Source organism: Pongo pygmaeus, chromosome 3 (genome assembly GCF_028885625.2).
Source record: "Pongo pygmaeus isolate AG05252 chromosome 3, NHGRI_mPonPyg2-v2.0_pri, whole genome shotgun sequence".
NCBI classification, from domain to species: domain Eukaryota; kingdom Metazoa; phylum Chordata; class Mammalia; order Primates; family Hominidae; genus Pongo; species Pongo pygmaeus.
The window spans coordinates 152,723,624-152,743,246 of record NC_072376.2 but is presented as its reverse complement, the minus strand read 5'-3'; the positions used below and the strand labels follow the sequence as shown (position 1 = coordinate 152,743,246).

The 19,623-nt window shown below is 44.0% G+C and overlaps 1 protein-coding gene across 4 annotated transcripts in view; it reads left to right on the top strand.

Moving 5' to 3' along the window:
• The window catches only part of MAML3 (mastermind like transcriptional coactivator 3), a 434,383-nt gene extending 417,418 nt beyond the window's left edge, over positions 1-16,965 (top strand). For 3 of the 4 annotated variants that reach the window (XM_054484341.2, XM_054484343.2, XM_054484344.2), the window contains exons 3-5: positions 3,042-3,293; positions 7,857-7,941; positions 13,405-16,965. In XM_054484341.2, coding sequence (XP_054340316.1) covers positions 3,042-3,293; positions 7,857-7,941; positions 13,405-14,399 — 1,332 coding nt within the window. In that variant the 3' untranslated portion in view covers positions 14,400-16,965. The remainder of the gene's footprint in view (positions 1-3,041; positions 3,294-7,856; positions 7,942-13,404) is intronic. The other variant, XM_054484342.2, reaches the window with a different exon arrangement.
• Positions 16,966-19,623: the final 2,658 nt, after the last annotated feature.

Here is a 19,623-nt window from a genome sequence, read left to right as displayed (position 1 = left end):
CTGCACCCCAGCCTGGGCAACGGAGTGAAACCCTGTCTCTAAAAAATAATAATAAAATAATACATACAGCCCTTCCTGCCTGTAGGTCTTCAGTGAGAAGCCTGAAGGCAAAACCTCTGGGAGGGAATTATTTAGGGAAATATATAATCCTATCCCTTTGGGAGGGTTTTTTTTTTTCACACTGTGCTTTTGAAGTATTTCTTCTTGGCCCAGGAAGACACGGGCAAAAAGTGGTTTGATGTATCGTCGTCACCCCATCTGCCTCTCTCTTTCTTTTCCCAGTGGAGAGGAGGCTGGGAAAGCAACACTTCTTCACTCCTTACCACTTCCCCAGCTGTGCGGGCTGGTCACACAGGACAAGCATATCTCAAAGTGCACAAAGATAAACAGGGCCATCCCAGACCAACCCTCTCAAAAAATCAAGCTGAAGAAAACTTTATCTTCCCTTGGGCCTCATTTTCTTTCCAACTCTCTCCTCCTTATCAAAACTGGAAAGTATCAAATATACTGAGACAGAAAAAACAAACTACATATCTGCATTTTTGCTGATTAGCTGTTTATATGTCAGCGTGAATTCACTTGTTAAAGTGTAAAGCCAATCAGCCATTTGTCCCTAAAGGTGCCAAGAAACAGCTTTATTTCACTGGAAGGAAGGGCTTGGAAAACAGGTAGCAAATATTTGCGGGAAAAGGGAAGACCCTGAAATATCTAGGCCCCTGCAAGGGTTAGTCCTGAAGTAAACTTTTTGGTAGCACAAATGTTCCTGGCATTTTTTAGTATAAGATCTTTTTATTAACATCAAAAATATTTCCTAGCTGTCTTTGTGTATTTATAGAGAAAATACACAAAGGCAAAATGTTTTATTAATTTCAGCTACAGCATTTACACATAAAAAATAGAACGCAGTACACTTATGAGAGACACACTATATAGGTCTACAGGCTGTTCTTAGGTGCACACTTAACACCATAAAGACACTGCGTGGGAGAGGCCTGAGCTAGTAGGAATACTGAATTGAGAATCAAAATTAGTGTTCTGCTTACTCATGTAACCAAATACTACCTGTACCCCGATAACTTATGGAAAAATTTTTTAAAAATTTAAAATTTTTTAAAAAGTAAAGACAAGCTATCTGTTACAAAAAAAAAAATAGCATTCTAGTTCTGCTAGTTCTGTGTCTTCCATTCATTGATTGTGTGACCCAGGCTACTGCACGAACAAACCAGAGCTTCTTGGGTGATTGTTTCTAGGGTAAGAGGAGTAGCGTTTTGGTTTGGTTTGGTTTGGCTTTTGTTTGTTTTGCTATTTTGTTTTGTTTGGAGGGAAGAAGAGCAACTGAAGATGCAGTTGAGGTCAGTCATAGTAGAGAGGGAAGCCTGCATGGTTCTACAGCACACCACAGAAGGAAGGGAGGAACACAAGCCCAAGCCATAGGGAATCAAATCCAGGACGATCTCTCTAGGAGAGACAGAGAGAAACTTCACCTATTTGCTTTGAGAAAAAACTGCCAATATGTTTAACGTTATCTGCATTGGAAAGGCAATAAAGTAAAAAGAAGAAAAATATTAAAATCCAATTTGGATTTAAACATTTTTAAATGATAGAGTTATTCACATTTGCTTCTTGCTATTTAGGTCTCATAATAGTGCTTCACAAAATGACTGTGAATGTCCTTATATGTGTGCCCATTTAATCTGTGTCAACTCCTCCATGTTCACATTAATTACTTGAAACTTTAATGAGGTAGAAGGAATTTCTGCAGAATGTTCAGACCATACTTGCCACTACTAGGTAGTCTTGGTAGAAAAAATAGGAAAGGAAGTGTCTAGACATTGAATCTGGGCCACACACCTATTCTTCCCATTCACTGTTTTCCCCTAATAGTCTACACTGTCCAGCTCAGAGCATAAACTTTGCCTTTGAGCACATTCTCCATGTGGTCACCTGGGCTGTGTGATGACTTGACCTCCTCTTCCCTAAGGACCAGTCCTTAAAAGTTGCCATCATTCGACTGGCTGACATATAATTATAGAATCAAGAGACCCAATCTAACACCCCATGTTTAAATTATCCCAGACATAGAAGACTCAATTCTTTTTTTTTTTTTTGAGAAAGAGTCTCACTCTGTTGCCCAGGCTGGAGGGCAGTGGCGCGATCTCGGCTCACTGCAACCTCCGCCTCCCAGATTCAAGCAATTCTCTGCCTTAGCTTCCCAAGTAGCTAGGATTACAGGCGCCCACCACCATGTCCGGCTAATTTTTTTTTTTTTTTTTTTTGGTAGAGACAGGGTTTCACCATCTTGGCCAAGCTGGTCTCGAACTGACCTTGTAATCCACCCAAAGTACTGGGCCTCCCAAAGTACTGGGATTACAGGCGTGAGCCACCGCGCCCGGCCGACTCAATTCTATTTTTAAAAATATTAGGAGATTACATAGCTTCGGTCAGTGTAAAACATTCCCAGTTCTCACCATCAACAACTCTGGCCAGGAGGATTTTTCTTTTTGACATATATCTAAGCTCTCAAATGTTGTAACTCGTTAGAATTCCATCAAATATCAGATCTGTTGATGAACAAATTCCTGCAGTTTTCTGCAAATGTCCCTCCTACTTGCAAAGAAGACGTCCATTTTGGCCAAGTAGACAGTAAGAAATAAGGATTAACAGGTGAGGTCAGGATGTCTCTCGTGTTCCAGACTTTAGGTGAGCTCAGCCTGAGGGCTTATTCCCTTTCCTTGGAGGAACACAGGATGTTAGTTGAAAATCCAGTCCATATGCAGTAGTCAGTCCCATCCAAAACAGACTGGACTTGGCTTGGACTTCCCAGATCCATGCTCTCTTACTGTCCCTTGTGGCCTCTCTTATTCTACTCAGGTAAGGTCGGGTTTGAAGCTCCTTTTATGGAAATGCAATGCGTGCCACTCAAAAACCTTCCAGTCCATAAGCTGGGACTTCTGCCCCGTTCCCTTTTTCCAGGGGCTTCCCTTCAAACAGCAGTGGGTCTCTATGGGGAATCCCCGCATCTCTTTCTCTCGTCTTCCCAGGAGCAGCATCCAGTTGGACTTCCCCGAACCACAGGCCCCATGCAGTCCTCCGTGCCCCCAGGCTCAGGTGGCATGGTCTCAGGAGCCAGTCCCGCAGGCCCCGGCTTCCTGGGCAGCCAGCCCCAAGCAGCCATCATGAAGCAGATGCTCATTGATCAGCGGGCCCAGTTGATGGAGCAGCAGAAGCAACAGTTCCTGAGGGAGCAAAGGCAGCAGCAGCAGCAGCAGCAGCAGCAGATTTTGGCGGAACAGGTAACATGCCCCTTGGCGTGATTCATTCATTCAGCAAGCACTTATTCAGCACCTGCCTGCTGTCTGTGAGGAAGTGGCAGTTCACATCCTCTGTCAAAATGCTCACGGTCTAGCATTTCCCAGGATCACAAGAGAACCTGAAGAATTTAGACCTTTCAGTTAGTTAGGGTTTTTCCTATAATGAATTAATTTGTTCTTAAAAGACAGGCTCCAGCCATCAATTTGAAGGCCTGTGTGCCAGAGACATTTCTTTGATTCAAGTCTGACTCCTTTCCTTCTGATTTCTGGTACAGGGGTCTGTGTAATCAGCACATGGCGGGGACTGTCTCACATGCTCCATAAGCCGTAATATTTCTAGCTTGAAGAAAAAAATAATAATTCAGAGAACTCTGTTTCTTAGAGGAAATTGACAGGAGGAGGAATTGAGGAGAATTCTATAGAATGGGTAGTGAACAATGGATCGGGAACAATAGCAGAACAATAAGGCCTGTAGAACTACCTGGAAACCTGAAGTCTGGGTCACACACAGGGTGCAAACTTAAGAAAACTCCCCACAGCTCTTAAAACAGCTCAGGAAATCTGTGAGTTAAAGGAAAGCCTAACACAAATACAGCTTTACCTTAGGCATCTTTGTCTACCCTCGCCCTATAATTCCTCAGCTTTGAGAGAAAGCCTTCCCTGCAGACTGCTCCTGTAGGTTTCAATTTGTTTTGTTTTTAGAGATGCCCATACCTGACTTAGCATTATCCTAGGGAAAGGCCTGAGGCTGTCCACAAGAGATCCCCAGGCGGCTTCTGTGGGGGTCTGCACAGAGAATCTTGCACAGCAGGCTCTTTCTTATCGGAGGTGTGAGGTTGTCATATAAAGCTGAAGGCCCAACATAGGTCTGCCTCACAGTTATCCTTCTAGAATGTTCCTGATAGGGTCAGAATTTTGTAAATTTTTTCTTAAAGAAATAGAGACGGGGGTCTCACTACGTTGACCAGGCTGGTCTCGAACTCCTGGCCTCAAGCAATCCTCCCATCTCAGCCTCCCAAAGTGCTAGGATTACAGATGTGAGCCACCACGCCCTGCCAGAATTTTGCAAATTTACTAAGCATCCACTACCGCGTATCCTGTGTAGGACACAGGCCCATTGAGGTCCCTATTAACCAAGAACAGCAGTTCAGAGTAACACCAGGCATCCCCCAAAGAGAAAAATTATACTGCTGAGCACAGTTCACTTGTTCCCTTTTTTTTTTTTTTTTTTTTTTTTTTGCTTTTGTTCTTGAACAGCTGTGTAATTATCTCCCTTTTTACCAAGGTCAGTCAGCCGCCTGGCAGCTATTGTACAAACAAACCTCTATCCCTCTCACCTACATAAGGTGTGCGACAAGGAGCCATGCTAATCTCTCTCAGGCAGTGATAAATGGAGCTGCCGAGGGCAGCTGGGCTCTGTAAATCCTCTCCTCAGCCAATCCCAGGAAATCTCAGGTGTGCCTGATGTTTTGAGTGATGGCTTTTGATATGTGTGCTGTGACCAAAGACACAAAGAAGGCCCAGGGCAAGCAGGCAGAGCTCAGCTGTGCAGCCCAAGGGTGTTCCCACATGGTGAGGCCAGCCTGACCCTGGGGAGCACAGGGCGTGGGAAGAGTGTGAGAAGAGACACGTCAAGATGATGTCCCCAGACAAGGAGGTGAGAGGTCAGGGGAGACCCCTCAGAATCCAGAGCATGGAGAGAGCTGGGTCTTCTTGGGAAAGACAAGGGAAATGGGAAGCCGTGACCTGCGGATCATTCTGTAGCAACTGTGTGTACCAAAAGATGATGAGGGATGAGGGGAGGATCACTTTCCTCAGGGCCAGGATTTGTCCATTCTTTTGCATGTGATGTGATTTTGGAAAAACCACTAACTTCCCTCTTCATCTGCCAGATTAGGATTTAATAATTTCCCAGCCTACCTCATGTAGCTGCTTTAAGGATCACATAAGATCATGTGTGTAAAATGTTTTGGAAGCTGTATGTGCTGCACACATGTATGTGGGGGCTTGTCACGTGGCCCTGGTGTCAGCGAATGTCATGTGAGAGCTGCAGCCACATGGCCCAGCCAGGTCAGTGGAGCGTCTTGCCTGTACCTGAAGAGAGTGCAGATTTAGTGCAGGTTGTCCAAGTGCAGGTCTACAAGGAGTAAGTACTCAACTTTTTTTTTTTTTTTTGAGACAGGGTCTCACTTTGTCACCCAGGCTGGAGTGCAGTGGCGTGATCTCGGCTCACTACAGCCTCTGCCTCACGAGCTCAAGCAATCTTCCCACCTCAGCCTCCAGAGTAGCTGGGACCACAGGCAAACACCATCACGCCTGGCTAATTTTTGTATTTTTAGTAGAGATGGGGTTTCACCATGTTGGCCAGGCTGGTCTCGAACTCCTGGGCTCAAGCAATCTACCTGCCTTGGCCTCCCAAAGTGCTGTGGTTACAGGTGTGAGCCATGGCACCCGGCCAGCTCTCAGTTTTTTGTTTTGAGAGTGTATACTGCCAGATCAACACCAATCTTGGTTGCTGCAGCATTGAAAGTGTCCTCACACTTTGGATTTTGGAAGCAGATTTTCGGTTTCCTGAAAGGACATGTGAGGGAAAACAGAAGGATTTGGGATCTTACATATTTTGGGAAACTTTAAAATGATTCTCAGTAGACTTGGCAATCAGAGCAGAGCAGGTTGAAAGTAGGCATGAATTCACATTTAATGCCGTATTCTCAAAAAGTTCAAAGCACATCACCTCTCATCCATTCACAAAGGTTAGACAGAACTTAGATGAAGTCCCATCATTTTACAAATGAGGAACTGAGGTTATGTGAGGAAACTGAGCTTATGTGATTTATATGAGATCACAGAGCTAGAGAGAGACAGAGCCAGGATGGAACTGAGGACTCCTGATTCCTGACTCCAGGATACACCCTCAGTCCCCCACAGGCTGCCAGGGGCTCATTTCTAGTCGTAAGTGGGACAGTTAAATTCTTATATTATATGGGAAGTTTGACTGAGGAGAAGCTGTTAAATGCTCAGCTTACTCGCAATAACGCCCTTCTATTGCTGCCTAAAAGATTTGTGTGGTTTCTTGTCTACACTTTAATGGTCTACACAATCAATTAATTTCAACAGTTTTCTGTAGAACATTATGGTAGGCACCACGGGATGGGGTCAACAAGTCAGAGGCTGCTTTTTTCTTTGGTTGCCAGAATACTGGCTGGCCTTGTAGAGAAAGAGAAAAAGAAAAGAAAATTATAGAGCAGCCCAGGAACAAACACAAGAGAAAAAATTGAAATAAACACAGGCGTTAAGAGGTGGTCAGTGTGTGTTATTTTTATAATGAACACTCTAAAGAACAGGGACCTTGTTGTATATTCTTTATAGCCCTTGCAGATGAAAGGTACTTAATGAATATTCAGCAGCTGCAGGGAGCAGGTTAAACAACATCCCCAAGGTCATGCAAGCTACTTGACGGCAGACCTAGAACTAAAACCTCTTTCTCTGCTCTTTTTACATCACTCTTATTTTCTTTCCCTTTGCACATACAGCACGATAATGATAATAGCCTTCCCAGTATATTGGTAGCAACACTAGCAGTGCAGCGTCCCCGTGAGTGGAAGAAGAAAGACTAAAATGCAGGCCTCCTGGTTCGCTGGTGTATGTGGAATCCCACATGGTTTCCTCAAAGCAGTAAATGCTGAATAGTTTACATGTAGAGATGTATTTTACAGGCAGTGTGGCTTCATGGGAATAAGATTAGCCTTTTTTGTATAACTCCTGAGGATCTCATCTTCCTATGCCCAAAGCATCCACTTAGGTCATTAAAAAGCAGTTGCTTGTCCCTTTCAACTCAGTCCCCACAGCGCTAAGGAAAGCATGCAGGCTGATGTTGAGCAGTCCACGTCAAAACCCCTTCCCTCAGCACGCATTCTTCATGAGCCAGCAAGTCCACACATCAGAAATACATACAGATGTTCACCAAAGGCATGTACAGGAATGTTCATAGCAGTCACATTTGAAACACAAAAACTAGAAACACCAAAGGTGACATCACTAGTAGAATGGGTAAATAAATTATGGTATATTCATATGATGGAATACTATCCAACAGTGAGAATGAACAAGCAACAAGAATTCACATCCACGTGGATGAATCTCACAAATACAGTGGTGAATGCAAGAAGCCAGACACAAAATCAGCATCATGTGAATCCTTTTCTGCAAAGTACAAAAGCAGACATAACTGCTCTATGTTGTTAAAAGTTAGGACAGTGATGCCCATGGGTCAAGGGAGAGTGATGACTGGAAGGGGCACGAGAGGGGCTCCTGGCAGCATTCTGTTTCTTGATGTGGGGGCTGGTGGCCTTGAGTGTGTTCGTTTTGTGAAAACCTACCTGATTCTATCCTTAGACTTTGTGCACTTGCCTGTATGCATATGATTCTTCAACACAAAGTTTAGTTTTGGGGAAAACACTACCTTCCTCGGAACTGCTGGGATATTGAATTGTGTGCTTGCTCCCTATCTCACCTCTCCACCCCTCTTGTGTTCTGTTGTTCTAGCAGTTGCAGCAATCACATCTACCCCGGCAGCACCTCCAGCCACAGCGGAGTCCATACCCAGTGCAGCAGGTCAATCAGTTTCAAGGTGAGGCCAGTGCAACCTCTCTCATTTTATACCTTCCAGTGGTGAAGCGTAAGTGAATGTGTAGCCAGAGGCATTGCCTTACTGGCTGTATTTGTGTCCAGGAAATACTTAAAATATGTAACTACTGGTAGGTTAAGAGTACTAACCAATCAGAATGGATTCCTAGAGGCCTCCTGTTGTGCCAGGCATTAACCTTTTGGTCACTGAGTCACAGAGTTTCTAGAAGGCACAGGGAAGGGTCAGGGTAGCTGTCGGAGCTGAGACTAGAACAGCTGTTCTTTACCAAAGGTACATGGTATTGTAATAGTTTAACAACCAGTAAAGATATACCGGTGCCTGTTGGCTCCATATCAACTTTGTTTATGTTTAGATCGTCATCTTAGTGACTACAGGGGCAAAAATCTTGTGCCACATCTTTTTTGCTTATCCCAGCAGGTCACCTGACCAAAGCCCTTACCTCTAAAGCTGAAGTGGAAGAATCTGGCTTGCAACAACCACTAGTCTCTTTTGAATGTAGAAGACAAATAGGGCCTTGAGGCTGATTGAACTGATCCTGTAGCCATTTGCGGGAATCCTCAATCATGACCTAGTAGCAGTGGGTGCACTGTATGTCAGTGTTGGCACTCCTTTATAAATGTGGAAGGCCCACTCAAATATCAAACCCCTCCATCTCTAATAGAGAGAGCCCTTGGCCGGGTGCGGTGGCTCACACCTATAATCCTAGCACTTTGGGAGGCTGAGGTGGACAGATCACTTGAGGCCAGGAGTTCAAGACCAGCCTGGCCAACATAGCAAAACCCCGTCTCTACTAAAAATGCAAAAAATTAGCCAGGAGTGGTGGTGCATGCCTGTAATCTCAGTTACTTAGGAGGTTGAGGCACAAGAATCGCTTGAACCCGGGAGGTGGAGGTTGCAGTGAGCTGAGATCGCACCACTGTACTCCAGCCTGGGCAACAGAGCGAGACTCTGTCTCAAAAAAAAAAAAAAAAAAAGACCTTTGAGGGTCTTATATGGGGTGAAGAAAATAGCCTAAGGAGCCTTCCTAATCTTATCCACAGGAGTTTTCGGGGGGCTACAGGGGTCACCTAGCAGCAGAAATCCTAATCCCTTCCTCTGCTCATTTTGTGGGATCTAGATCAATGTGTCCTAGCTTCTCAAAAGTTACCTATTCCTTTAAGAGTCTGCAAAAAGCTATGAAGTCTCTTGCACAGAAACATATAATATGTAAATATATACAAACTTTTATATAATTTCACAAGTATCCCTGAACTTTATCAATAGACTGGGTGAAAATTTTCTGATCTAAGGTAGCATTTTTAACTCTTCAGATTGCAACACACAAGGTTATTGGAAACAACTTAGTGGGTCACAACCAACATTTTTAAAATGAAATACAACAGAAATTACCAGAGCATATCAGAAACTTTTCTTTCTGTTTTAAACCCACATGTATATATCCTGGATCATGAACTGTGAGCTGTAGTTTACAGTCTGAAAGCCACTGATATTTACTGACAGAGCACATTGAAGATCACCTGTAAAAATACTGAGTCTCGAGTAGCTACCACTCCCTTCCACCTCTGGGATGCTTATATCACATTAGATCCTTTGGCCTTGACACATTTGGCCTTGACACAGGGAAGGACAAAAGGAATTGAGTTATCCACATGTGTTCTGTGCACTAAATCAGTGCCAGTGGTTTTTGAAGAATTATGTTTCTAATTTTGCCATGGGTAGCTTCGGAAGAGTGGGGACTAGTCATCATTACATAGTTGTTGTTGCAGATACAGAGCCCTCCTTTGTATCTGTAGTTCTCAAACTTTAGCCTGCACTGAAAGCACCAACGGAGCTTGTTAAAACATACACAGTGTTTCTGATTCAATAAATCTGAAGCGGGGCTTGAGAATCTGCATTTTTTACAAGTTCCCAGGAGTCACTGATTTTGCTGGCTAGGGAACCACGCTTGAGAGCTGCTGCATTATATAATGAACTAATTAAAAACATAAAAGCTGATAAACCCAGCATAATGTCTCTTGAGTTTTCCAGGTTCATAACTCACGTATTATTTGTGGGGGAAAAGGCAGCCACCACAATTTAATAATTGCCCTGTGTTACAGAACATAGACACATATGAGCTATTCTGAATGTTTTGGGTACAGTTCAAAACTTCTATTCCAGGCAGGTGCAGTGGCTCACTCCTGTAATCCCAGCACTTTGGGAGGCCGAGGCGGGCAGTTCACCTGAGGTCGGGAGTTCGAGACCAGCCTGACCAACATGGAGAAACTCCATCTCTACTAAAAATACAAAAAATTAGCCAGGCGTAGTGGCACATGCCTGTAATCCCAGCTACTCTGGAGGCTGGGGCAGGAGAATTGCTTGAACTCAGGGGGCAGAGGTTGTGGTGAGCCAAGATCATGCCATTGCACTCCAGCCTGGGCAACAAGAGCAAAACTGTGTCTCAGAAAAAAGAAACAAAAAAAACCACAGAGACAAAAATTAAGGTCACCTGAAATCCCACCATCCGGAGATGATCAATCCTATTCTTTTGTTTCTATATAAATAGACACCCACAAAAATTGGGACTGTACTGTACATGGGTTTTTGTAGCTGACTTTTCCACTTAACAGATCCTGATGTAATTCTTGTTTATACTTCAGCAGCAAATTATTTCGCACTCATATAGATATGATATCATCCTCAACCAATAAGATACTATTTTCTTTGGAGGTGAGAGAGAATTCACCTTTGGGGCTAAATTAGAAAGAAATGGCTGATCACTTTGCATTTTCTATTCGTGATGTGGAACATGGTTCAGTAGAGAATACTATCAATAAAGCCAGTGTGACATTTTAGGGTCCTTGAACTGATTGGTTTGAGATATATAATTTGTTTTACTATCTTCGGTATTTTCATGTGTTTACAGACACCCTAGATAGCATGATGTTATGCATCTGGGAAAATAGCAAACTGAAAAATAAGAAATATCTTTCTTGGAGAGAAGTTTTGTTAGGTATAACTTGCATGAGAACCTATCCCATACTCTCACCATTATACATTTCAAAGGTCTTAATGACTGTCTTTCCCTCATTAGGTTCTGGATCTCTGGGCAATGTTACATGACTATGGGGAAATACTTACTTTTTTCACAAATACAGGCTTCTTGTGAGTGAAAATAGAACATAGACTTTTTTAGGAAAAAGTTGGATACTATCATCTCTATTTGAATATACAAGATTTTCTTGGACATTGTGATGTTAACCAGCAGACAAGAAAATTAGATTACAGTGTCTCACAATAATATCTGTTTTAGACCAAAAAAAGAAAAAGAAAACATAATCTGTTGTTTAACACATGTAGTAATCACATAAAGACAAGTTAATTCCTTGGACACATCTGAATTTTTTTCCTTTGTATATTTAAAATCGCGGAAGGCATAAAACTAGATTAATAAAAATCTTTTTATTTCTCTTAGGTGAAAAAGAATGTGGTGATTGCTGATTTTAAAATGCCTTTTAAAAATAAGAATTACATCAAGATAGTGCAGTCATTTACACTAAATAAAAATAAAGGTTGGCTTGGATTAATGTATCACTGCCTATTAAAAGGCATTGTAACATTTCTGCCCTCTAAAGAAAGGAACCTATTTCTCATTCACAAAATTATTCCAGACAGAATCCAGTCCTTTACCATATCCATTATAAATATACCCCAAAATGGCCAAATTATAGATGTCCTTTCATCTATTTCTAGCAGCCCATCAGACTGTTTATATAATTTGGGTCTATCCAATCAATCTCTGACTCAGCAATATTTTTCCCTTAAACTTTTTTTTATAAACAACTCAATAACCCATTTCACCACAGTTGATCTTATTGGCCATGCAGTCAATAAAAATTTAGTCGTTAAGGTCACAAAACTTCATGACAAGATTACAAGTTGCAGTATATACTACCTTCCAGTGTTTTACTAGGAACTTTTGATTTTTCAAAAAATCACTTACATATAATGAAGCTTAAAACAAAATATGAAAACATTTCTAGGGATTTCCCTCAATCTTTCAGGTTTCCTAATAGAAACCATTTCATTTTTCAATGCAGTATGATATTGATCTCAAGCCACAAAAACTTGAGACATAATCAAAATTCCAGTAATTTTCTTTCTTAAAGAAAGGAAGAAAATATGGAGACATATTTGCAGCCCAGAAATCAATAGCCACATCAGGAAGACAAAAACATGCTTCAGTTATCTACCAGGGTGCCAGGTTTAACAAGGTTAGACTATTCTCATCTGGTTTCTCATCACAGTTCCAGGTAGGATCAAATTTGCTTAGAATATTGACTGGCTCCCATGCTGCACCTTCTTTAAATGTCCAGGAAAAAAACTATTTTTCTTCTTCTCATAGACTCAATCATTAGCAGGGACATAGAAAAATCCATTTTTGTGCACCTCCTAGACCTTTGCAACATTGACTGGTGTTCTACTGGCGACATTTCCATTCTCTTGGCTGTTTGGAAATTTCCTGGTAACATGTAAAGAAGGACTCACTCAAATGCCTAATTAAGGTTGAATGACTTGGTATGGACACTCTGGCCACCTTTTAAACAGCGTTATTAAAATTGTGTTAGCAATTTGCTGAGAGAAATAGTTGTTGCCGATTTGAAGGAATGGACTTCGCTGTAGAAATGCATAAAGTTTATGGCCAAGTCGCACGTAGCAGGATGATTTCTTTTTCTAGCTCAGGAAGCTGGCCAGTTTGCAATGACATGTTATGATTCAGAGAATCTGGAGCATGTTGAAATCCACAGAGTGGATCCAAAAAATGTCCTATCTGTCAAAATAGCTGCTTAGCAGAAGCAGTGGCCTTTAACCTCTCAAATCCTACTCAAGTCTTAAGGGAAATTAGTTTAATGGTCTTTATTGATAGTATTCTCTACTGAACCATGTTCCACTTCACGAATAGAAAATACAAAGTGATCAGCCATTTTTTTCTAATTTAGCCCCAGAGGTGAATTTTCTCTCGCCTCCAAAGAAAATAGTATCTTATTGGTTGAGGATGACGTCATACCTATAAGAGTACGAAATAATTTGCTTCTGAAGTATAAACAAGAATTACATCAGGATCTGTTTAGTGGAAAAGTCAGCTACGAAAACACATGCACAGTACGATTCCAATTTTTGTGGGTGTCTATTTATATACAAATAAAAGAATAGGAATGATCATCTCTGGATGGTGGGATTTCAGGTGACTTTAATTTTTGTCTCTGTATTTTTTGATACTTTCAAAATTTTCACAATCAACATGTTATAATCAGAAAAATAATCATTTTTATTAGAGATTTATTATCAGAGTAGATCCTTTCATATAAAGGAATTTTGTCATTCCCAAAGAAAATTCCAACATCTTGTTGCAGTATATTGCTTATGGAGAAGAGTGAGTGGTATGTGTCCTCTTTTTCACTGCAGGTTCTCCCCAGGATATAGCAGCCGTAAGAAGCCAAGCAGCCCTCCAGAGCATGCGAACGTCACGGCTGATGGCACAGAATGCAGGCATCATGGGAATAGGACCCTCCCAGAACCCTGGGACGATGGCCACCGCAGCTGCGCAGTCGGAGATGGGACTGGCCCCTTATAGCACCACACCTACCAGCCAACCAGGAATGTACAATATGAGCACAGGCATGACCCAAATGTTGCAGCATCCAAACCAAAGTGGCATGAGCATCACACATAACCAAGCCCAGGGACCGAGGCAACCTGCCTCTGGGCAGGGGGTTGGAATGGTGAGTGGCTTTGGTCAGAGCATGCTGGTGAACTCAGCCATTACCCAGCAACATCCACAGATGAAAGGGCCAGTAGGCCAGGCCTTGCCTAGGCCCCAAGCCCCTCCAAGGCTGCAGAGCCTTATGGGAACAGTCCAGCAAGGAGCACAAAGCTGGCAACAGAGGAGCTTGCAGGGCATGCCTGGGAGGACTAGTGGAGAATTGGGACCATTCAACAATGGCGCCAGCTACCCTCTTCAAGCTGGGCAGCCGAGACTGACCAAGCAGCACTTCCCACAGGGACTGAGCCAGTCAGTCGTGGATGCTAACACGGGCACAGTGAGGACCCTCAACCCAGCTGCCATGGGTCGGCAGATGATGCCATCGCTCCCGGGGCAGCAAGGCACCAGCCAGGCGAGGCCAATGGTCATGTCTGGCCTGAGCCAGGGAGTCCCGGGCATGCCAGCGTTCAGCCAGCCCCCAGCACAGCAGCAGATACCCAGTGGCAGCTTTGCTCCAAGCAGCCAGAGCCAAGCCTATGAGCGGAATGCCCCTCAGGACGTGTCATACAATTACAGTGGCGACGGAACTGGGGCTTCCTTCCCTGTGGACGGTGCAGACCTTGTGGACTCCATCATCAAAGGCGGGCCAGGGGACGAGTGGATGCAGGAGCTTGATGAATTGTTTGGTAACCCCTAATCAAGAGAGGCCCCAAGATCCACAATTTGAGTGGTTAAAGCTTAAAAAGTGAAGAAGAAACAGGATGTTGACCCATCCTTGTTTTTTGTTTTTTTGACCCACGTAAACTGAGCAAAACTGCAGCTGGCTGACAGTGGAAGATCCAGGTGCCAATCCACAGCCCCGCCAGGCCTCATTTCACCTGATTTTCACACAGCAATCGAGATGAGACGCCATGCAGATCCCTGCTGCAAGAGATGGAGACACCCGGAGGAACATGTGGGAAGATGAAGCCGGCCAGAGCCCCTCTGCCCAGCGCGCCCTGTGATCGCCTGGCCCAGCAGGAGCTGCTTCAGCCGAGAGGGACTATTACCCAAGAGAGGTATCCTCAGCCCCTCCTGCCCCAGGTCGGGAGACAGCAGCTTTGGAGATACAAAAGAGACAGAGCCTCAGCCAGGGAGAGTCCCCCAGAAGAGGCTGGGTGGTTGCACAGGCCAGGTGCACAGGTTGGAAATGCACTGAACTCTGGGTGCCGAGAGATGTAAGGCTTCGAGACATGCTACTGAATTTGGAGGGCAGGCACGAAGAACAGTGAGATTGTCACAAGGAGATAACAACAGATCCTACAGGACTATCTGTCGCCTGCCCCATGATGACCCTCAGGAATTGCAGAGGCTCTGCTGTCACAAGGAGAGCAGGCTGAGTTTGGAGCAGGGTCCATCCGGCAGTCCTGGGACGGCTTCCCTCTGCTGGTGCCCCTGGTGGCAGTCCCTCCAGGTGGGGCTGGAGCCTGATGGCGCCCGATACAGAACCCATACATCCAGGTGGGTCACATCTACTTCTGGCGGCCGCAGGGCAGAGAAACCCCTACTGGACCCTGTGTGTCTGCCAGCCTGGAGCCTTTGTCTCCAGCCCTGCCTTTATTCCTCCTTGCCTCCACACCAGCCTCCCCTTGCTTCTCCTTACAGACTATCCAAGAAGTGAAGCTTATGTCTTTAGGGAGCCTTGGGCAGAGTCCACATAAATGCAGGAAGAACTTAAACAATGCCTGAAATGCAAAGGCGACACTGGAGTCTTCTTTCTCTAACGTGTGTAGAGTTGAATGAATTATCTGCCTGGAACCGAGAGGGCTGCTCTGATGTTTGGGAGTCGTGTTTTTGTGAGCCACATCTGATATTTCTGATATCCCCAGGGAGGAGTGGCCTGGAGGTCACTGGTTCAGGCTCCCTTTGGGCGAAATCCTGGGAGTGATGCTCTAAAATCCACCTTTCCCATTATCCCTACTCATCAGAAAGACAAATATAAAATCCCAGAGAGGTGGAGGAGCTAAAAAAGCAATTGCTCCACCTTACAAATTTGGATAGAAAGGAGATGTAGTTTATTTCATATGGGCAAAGTAGTCCTCTTCCAAAGTCCTGTACAGTTGTTCTCTTTGTCATTGATGCACATCAGCCCTAAGCGAAATCTGTCAGAAGGAATCAACAAGGCGCCTAGCCTCCCCTCCCAATCCCCCTTTTGGAGGCCTTGTGGCTTCAGTGTCATCCTAAGTGAGAGTGGCGTGTGCTTTTTTCCTGTCCCCTCCTCCCTCCATGTCCTAGATGCTGGCTGCCTTCTGTGCACTCCCAGGCAGCTCACTACGGAAGAGTTGGAGCCTGTGGGGTTGAACTGGCCACACTCAGCCCTGAGAAGGCGAGTTGCCATGGAAAGCTGGGGGCAGAAGGGTTTGGAGAGGAGGCAGCGGGCAAACATTGCCTTTGACTTGCTCTCCGTGTACCCCGGGTTGTAGATCTGCTCAGGAAGGGGCAGGATGTAAGGCCAGAGGTGCCTGGTGAATGAGAAGCCCAGGCAGGGGCTGGGCGCCCTCTCCGAAGACGTGGCAGCAGGGTGACCCTGAACTCCCCAAATGAGGAGTGATGCCACTGGGGAAACTGAGTGGATCAAAGAGATGAAACCAAAAAAAAGCAAACAAATGAGAAGACACAGAAAACATAATTACCTTTTTCCTGAAAGGTACAGGAAATAAATATATAAGCAATGATGAGAAACTGGAGGTGGCTAATGGAAGTGGGACAGGGGTGGGGGCTCCATTATCTTTTAAAAGCTTCCTCCAAATGCTCAGTACTGGGACCAACTAATAGAGAGGTAGATTTTAATACGGTGGTTTTGTTTTGGTTTTGTTTTTACTACGGTGCTGATGTATATGTAATGTCTAAAAAAAGTTATTTGTACATAAGTTTTTACAATACTGCAGATATCATTGGGTCTACTATCTGTAAAAAATATACATATAAATATATATATACTGTTTGTTTAAAATAGAGTATTTTTATTTCATTCCTTAACTCATCATCACAGCAGTGGTATTGCACTTCAGATGACATCTAATTACTAATTTGTACTGTATGACCTATGGCAACTTGCTCCATTTTATTCAGATTTTTCTAGTTTTCTGTTTTTACTTTGTACATTGAGCATTGCTTATTTCCTTTTAAGAAATGTACAGAACTCTGAAATGTAGAAATGAAGTGATGTCGACATACCACTTTTAAAGAAAACAAAAACAAAAATAAAAGATTATCTGAATCAATCCAAAGTATAGTTTATTTTAAGATCCTCACTGGATCTCCAATCTTAATTAAGCAGACATATTATTCCTGGGTTTTAATTGATTAACTGCAGTTCTTTTCTCAAAATTTTGATATCATTCTTTAAACATTTATTTAATGGAAGAGATCAATCATTCCCAGCCTTTGCATTCAACTGCACAACTGATACTTTCTAAATTTACTGCCGCACTCTGAAGGATGTGGCAAAGGGAAGGGAGGAAAGTCAACTTTGCATGGAACATAGTGCAATCCATTTGTAGATTCAGAACCATAACAATTCCATTTCCAACTGGTTCATCTGGAGGTAGGGAGGCTCCACTGGAAAAATAAATATTTTCGTCAAAAAAAGAAAAATCGGAATATAGTGAGGGGAAGCAATAAAGGTTCTTGTTCCACTGCAGTGAGCACTGTCAGTAAACAGCCTCCACCACCCCACTCCTACCAGGCCACTTTGCATCTCAAACCATGGCCTGGCTTCACCTGCACCCACCCACAGAATTGAAAGTGCTTAGAAGTTTATACCCCTCTGGATTGACTTTAGCCGGTGACTCACTGGTGCAGGAGTATAAAAGCCCAGTTAACTTGTCTGAACAAACTCAGATATAATTTTGCTCCAGAGCTCTACTGCAAGATCAGGCAAAGGCTGGGACTTGGTTTAAAGGTGCCCCCCAGACGGGGCACTGTAGCTCACACCTGTAATCCCACCCAGCACTTTGGGAGGGCAAGGCAAGCAGATCACTTGAGCCCAGGAGTTTTGTCAGAGGCGTGTGAACCAGAGCAACTCCATGTTAAATAGGAGCTGGGTAAAATGAGACTGAAACCTACTGGGCTGCATTCCCAGACGGTTAAGGCATGCTAAGTCACAGGATGAGATAGGAGTTCAGCACAAAATACAGGGCATAAAGACCTTGCTGATAAAACAGTTTGCAGTAAAGGAGCCAGCCAAAGCCCACCAAAACCAAAATAGCGACGAGGGTGACCTCTGGTTGTCCTCACTGCCACTCCCACCAGTGCCATGACAGTTTACAAATGCCATGGCAAGATCAAGAAGTTACCCTATATGGTCTAAAAAGGGGAGGCATGAATAATCCACCCCTTGTTTAGCATATCATCAAGAAATAACCATAAAAATGGGCAACCAGCAGCCCTCGGGGCTGCTCTATGGAGTAGCCATTCTTTTATTCCTTTACTTTCTTAATAAACTTGCTTTCACTGTGCACTGCAGACTCACCCTAAATTCTTTCTTGCGCGAGAGCCAAGAACCCTCTCTTGGGGTCTGCATCGGGACGCCTTTCCTGTAACACATTTCTCTTTCCTGCAACATATTTCTGGCAACCACAGAAGGGACAATAGTGCAGAAATCCTGACCCAACAGCTACCTTTGGGTAAGTATTGGAGTCCTCTAACATATTTCTGGAGAACGATGGGACGATACTGGGGAGACCACCCCCCCAACCCAAAGGAAATAGACGGCAGCACTGAGTGGAAGACTTTGGGTAAGTGGTGGGGTACCTGGGTAAAGAATGGGATTGGGTTAGAGGCCCAGTTTAGTGGAGTTAGTCTCTCCTAAGCTAGAGGGGGTTAAAGGCCCCCCCTTAATAAAAGGCAAGGATGCTTGACCGACCTCTGGTTAGAGGCCCAACTTAGGAGAGTTAAGAGTCCCTTCTAAGATTTAGGGGGTTAGAGGCCCCTCTCGGTAAAGTCCCTCTCGGCTAAGAACAGGTTCGGCACTATGGGATGTTAACTGCTATTCTCTTTGGATTAATCTCCCTTGTACTTTGCTGACAGCTATGGGTGATAGGATTAGGAATATACAGGATCCTGGGACATGGGGAACTTTTTCCTCCCTAACAAGGGAAATTTGAGAGCTGGTAGGATTACTGGAAAAGATCCTTGCTCCACCGACAGCAGCCAACTGAACTTTTCAGTGTCGCTGCAATGGGTGGTTCTTTCTCTAGCCTCCCTGATCATTTCACCTTCCCTGCCCTGCCACAGGCAATGTTTTTCTCTCTCTCCTTTCTCTTTCTTTTCTATTACTCAGGGCGACCATCTTGCCCAGAGACCACATGTTGAAACTCCTAGTCGGAGGTTAAAGATGACAGGGCCCATCTGAGGGCAAATTTAAGCCCTGCCAGTTTGATATTGGGTGCTAAGCAGACTGGTTAATATCTATGTTTTATTACGCGTATTTTGCTTTAGCCAGAATGAAAAAAAATACTTTTCCTTTATGATGCGGCTTGGCCCCCAAAGGCCGTGGTGCCACAAGCCGGATCACTAGGGCCACTCAGGGAAAGAGAACCCAGAAGCCTAGCATGCCGGCAAAAGGGTAGGAATTTCTTACCAGTCAGATCTCTGGCTTCTCTCTCTGTGTGCAAATAGTTCAATGAATGGGGGACAAAATCAGTGTTTATGTCCTCTGTAAAGTTTTGATTAATGCAAAAAAGAATTCTAAGGCTAGTCTTAAGCTGGCGTATTTTGTGCCATCAATTCATTTTTCTGTGTCAAGGTGTACTTTAGGATAAAACATGGGCTTAGAACACCTATAAGCCCGCTTTTCAGGATGACCTCGCAAGCTGCTCAGTAATAAACTTGGCTGCAGGTCCCTGAAACAAACAAAAAACTGGATGAAGTCTCCACCT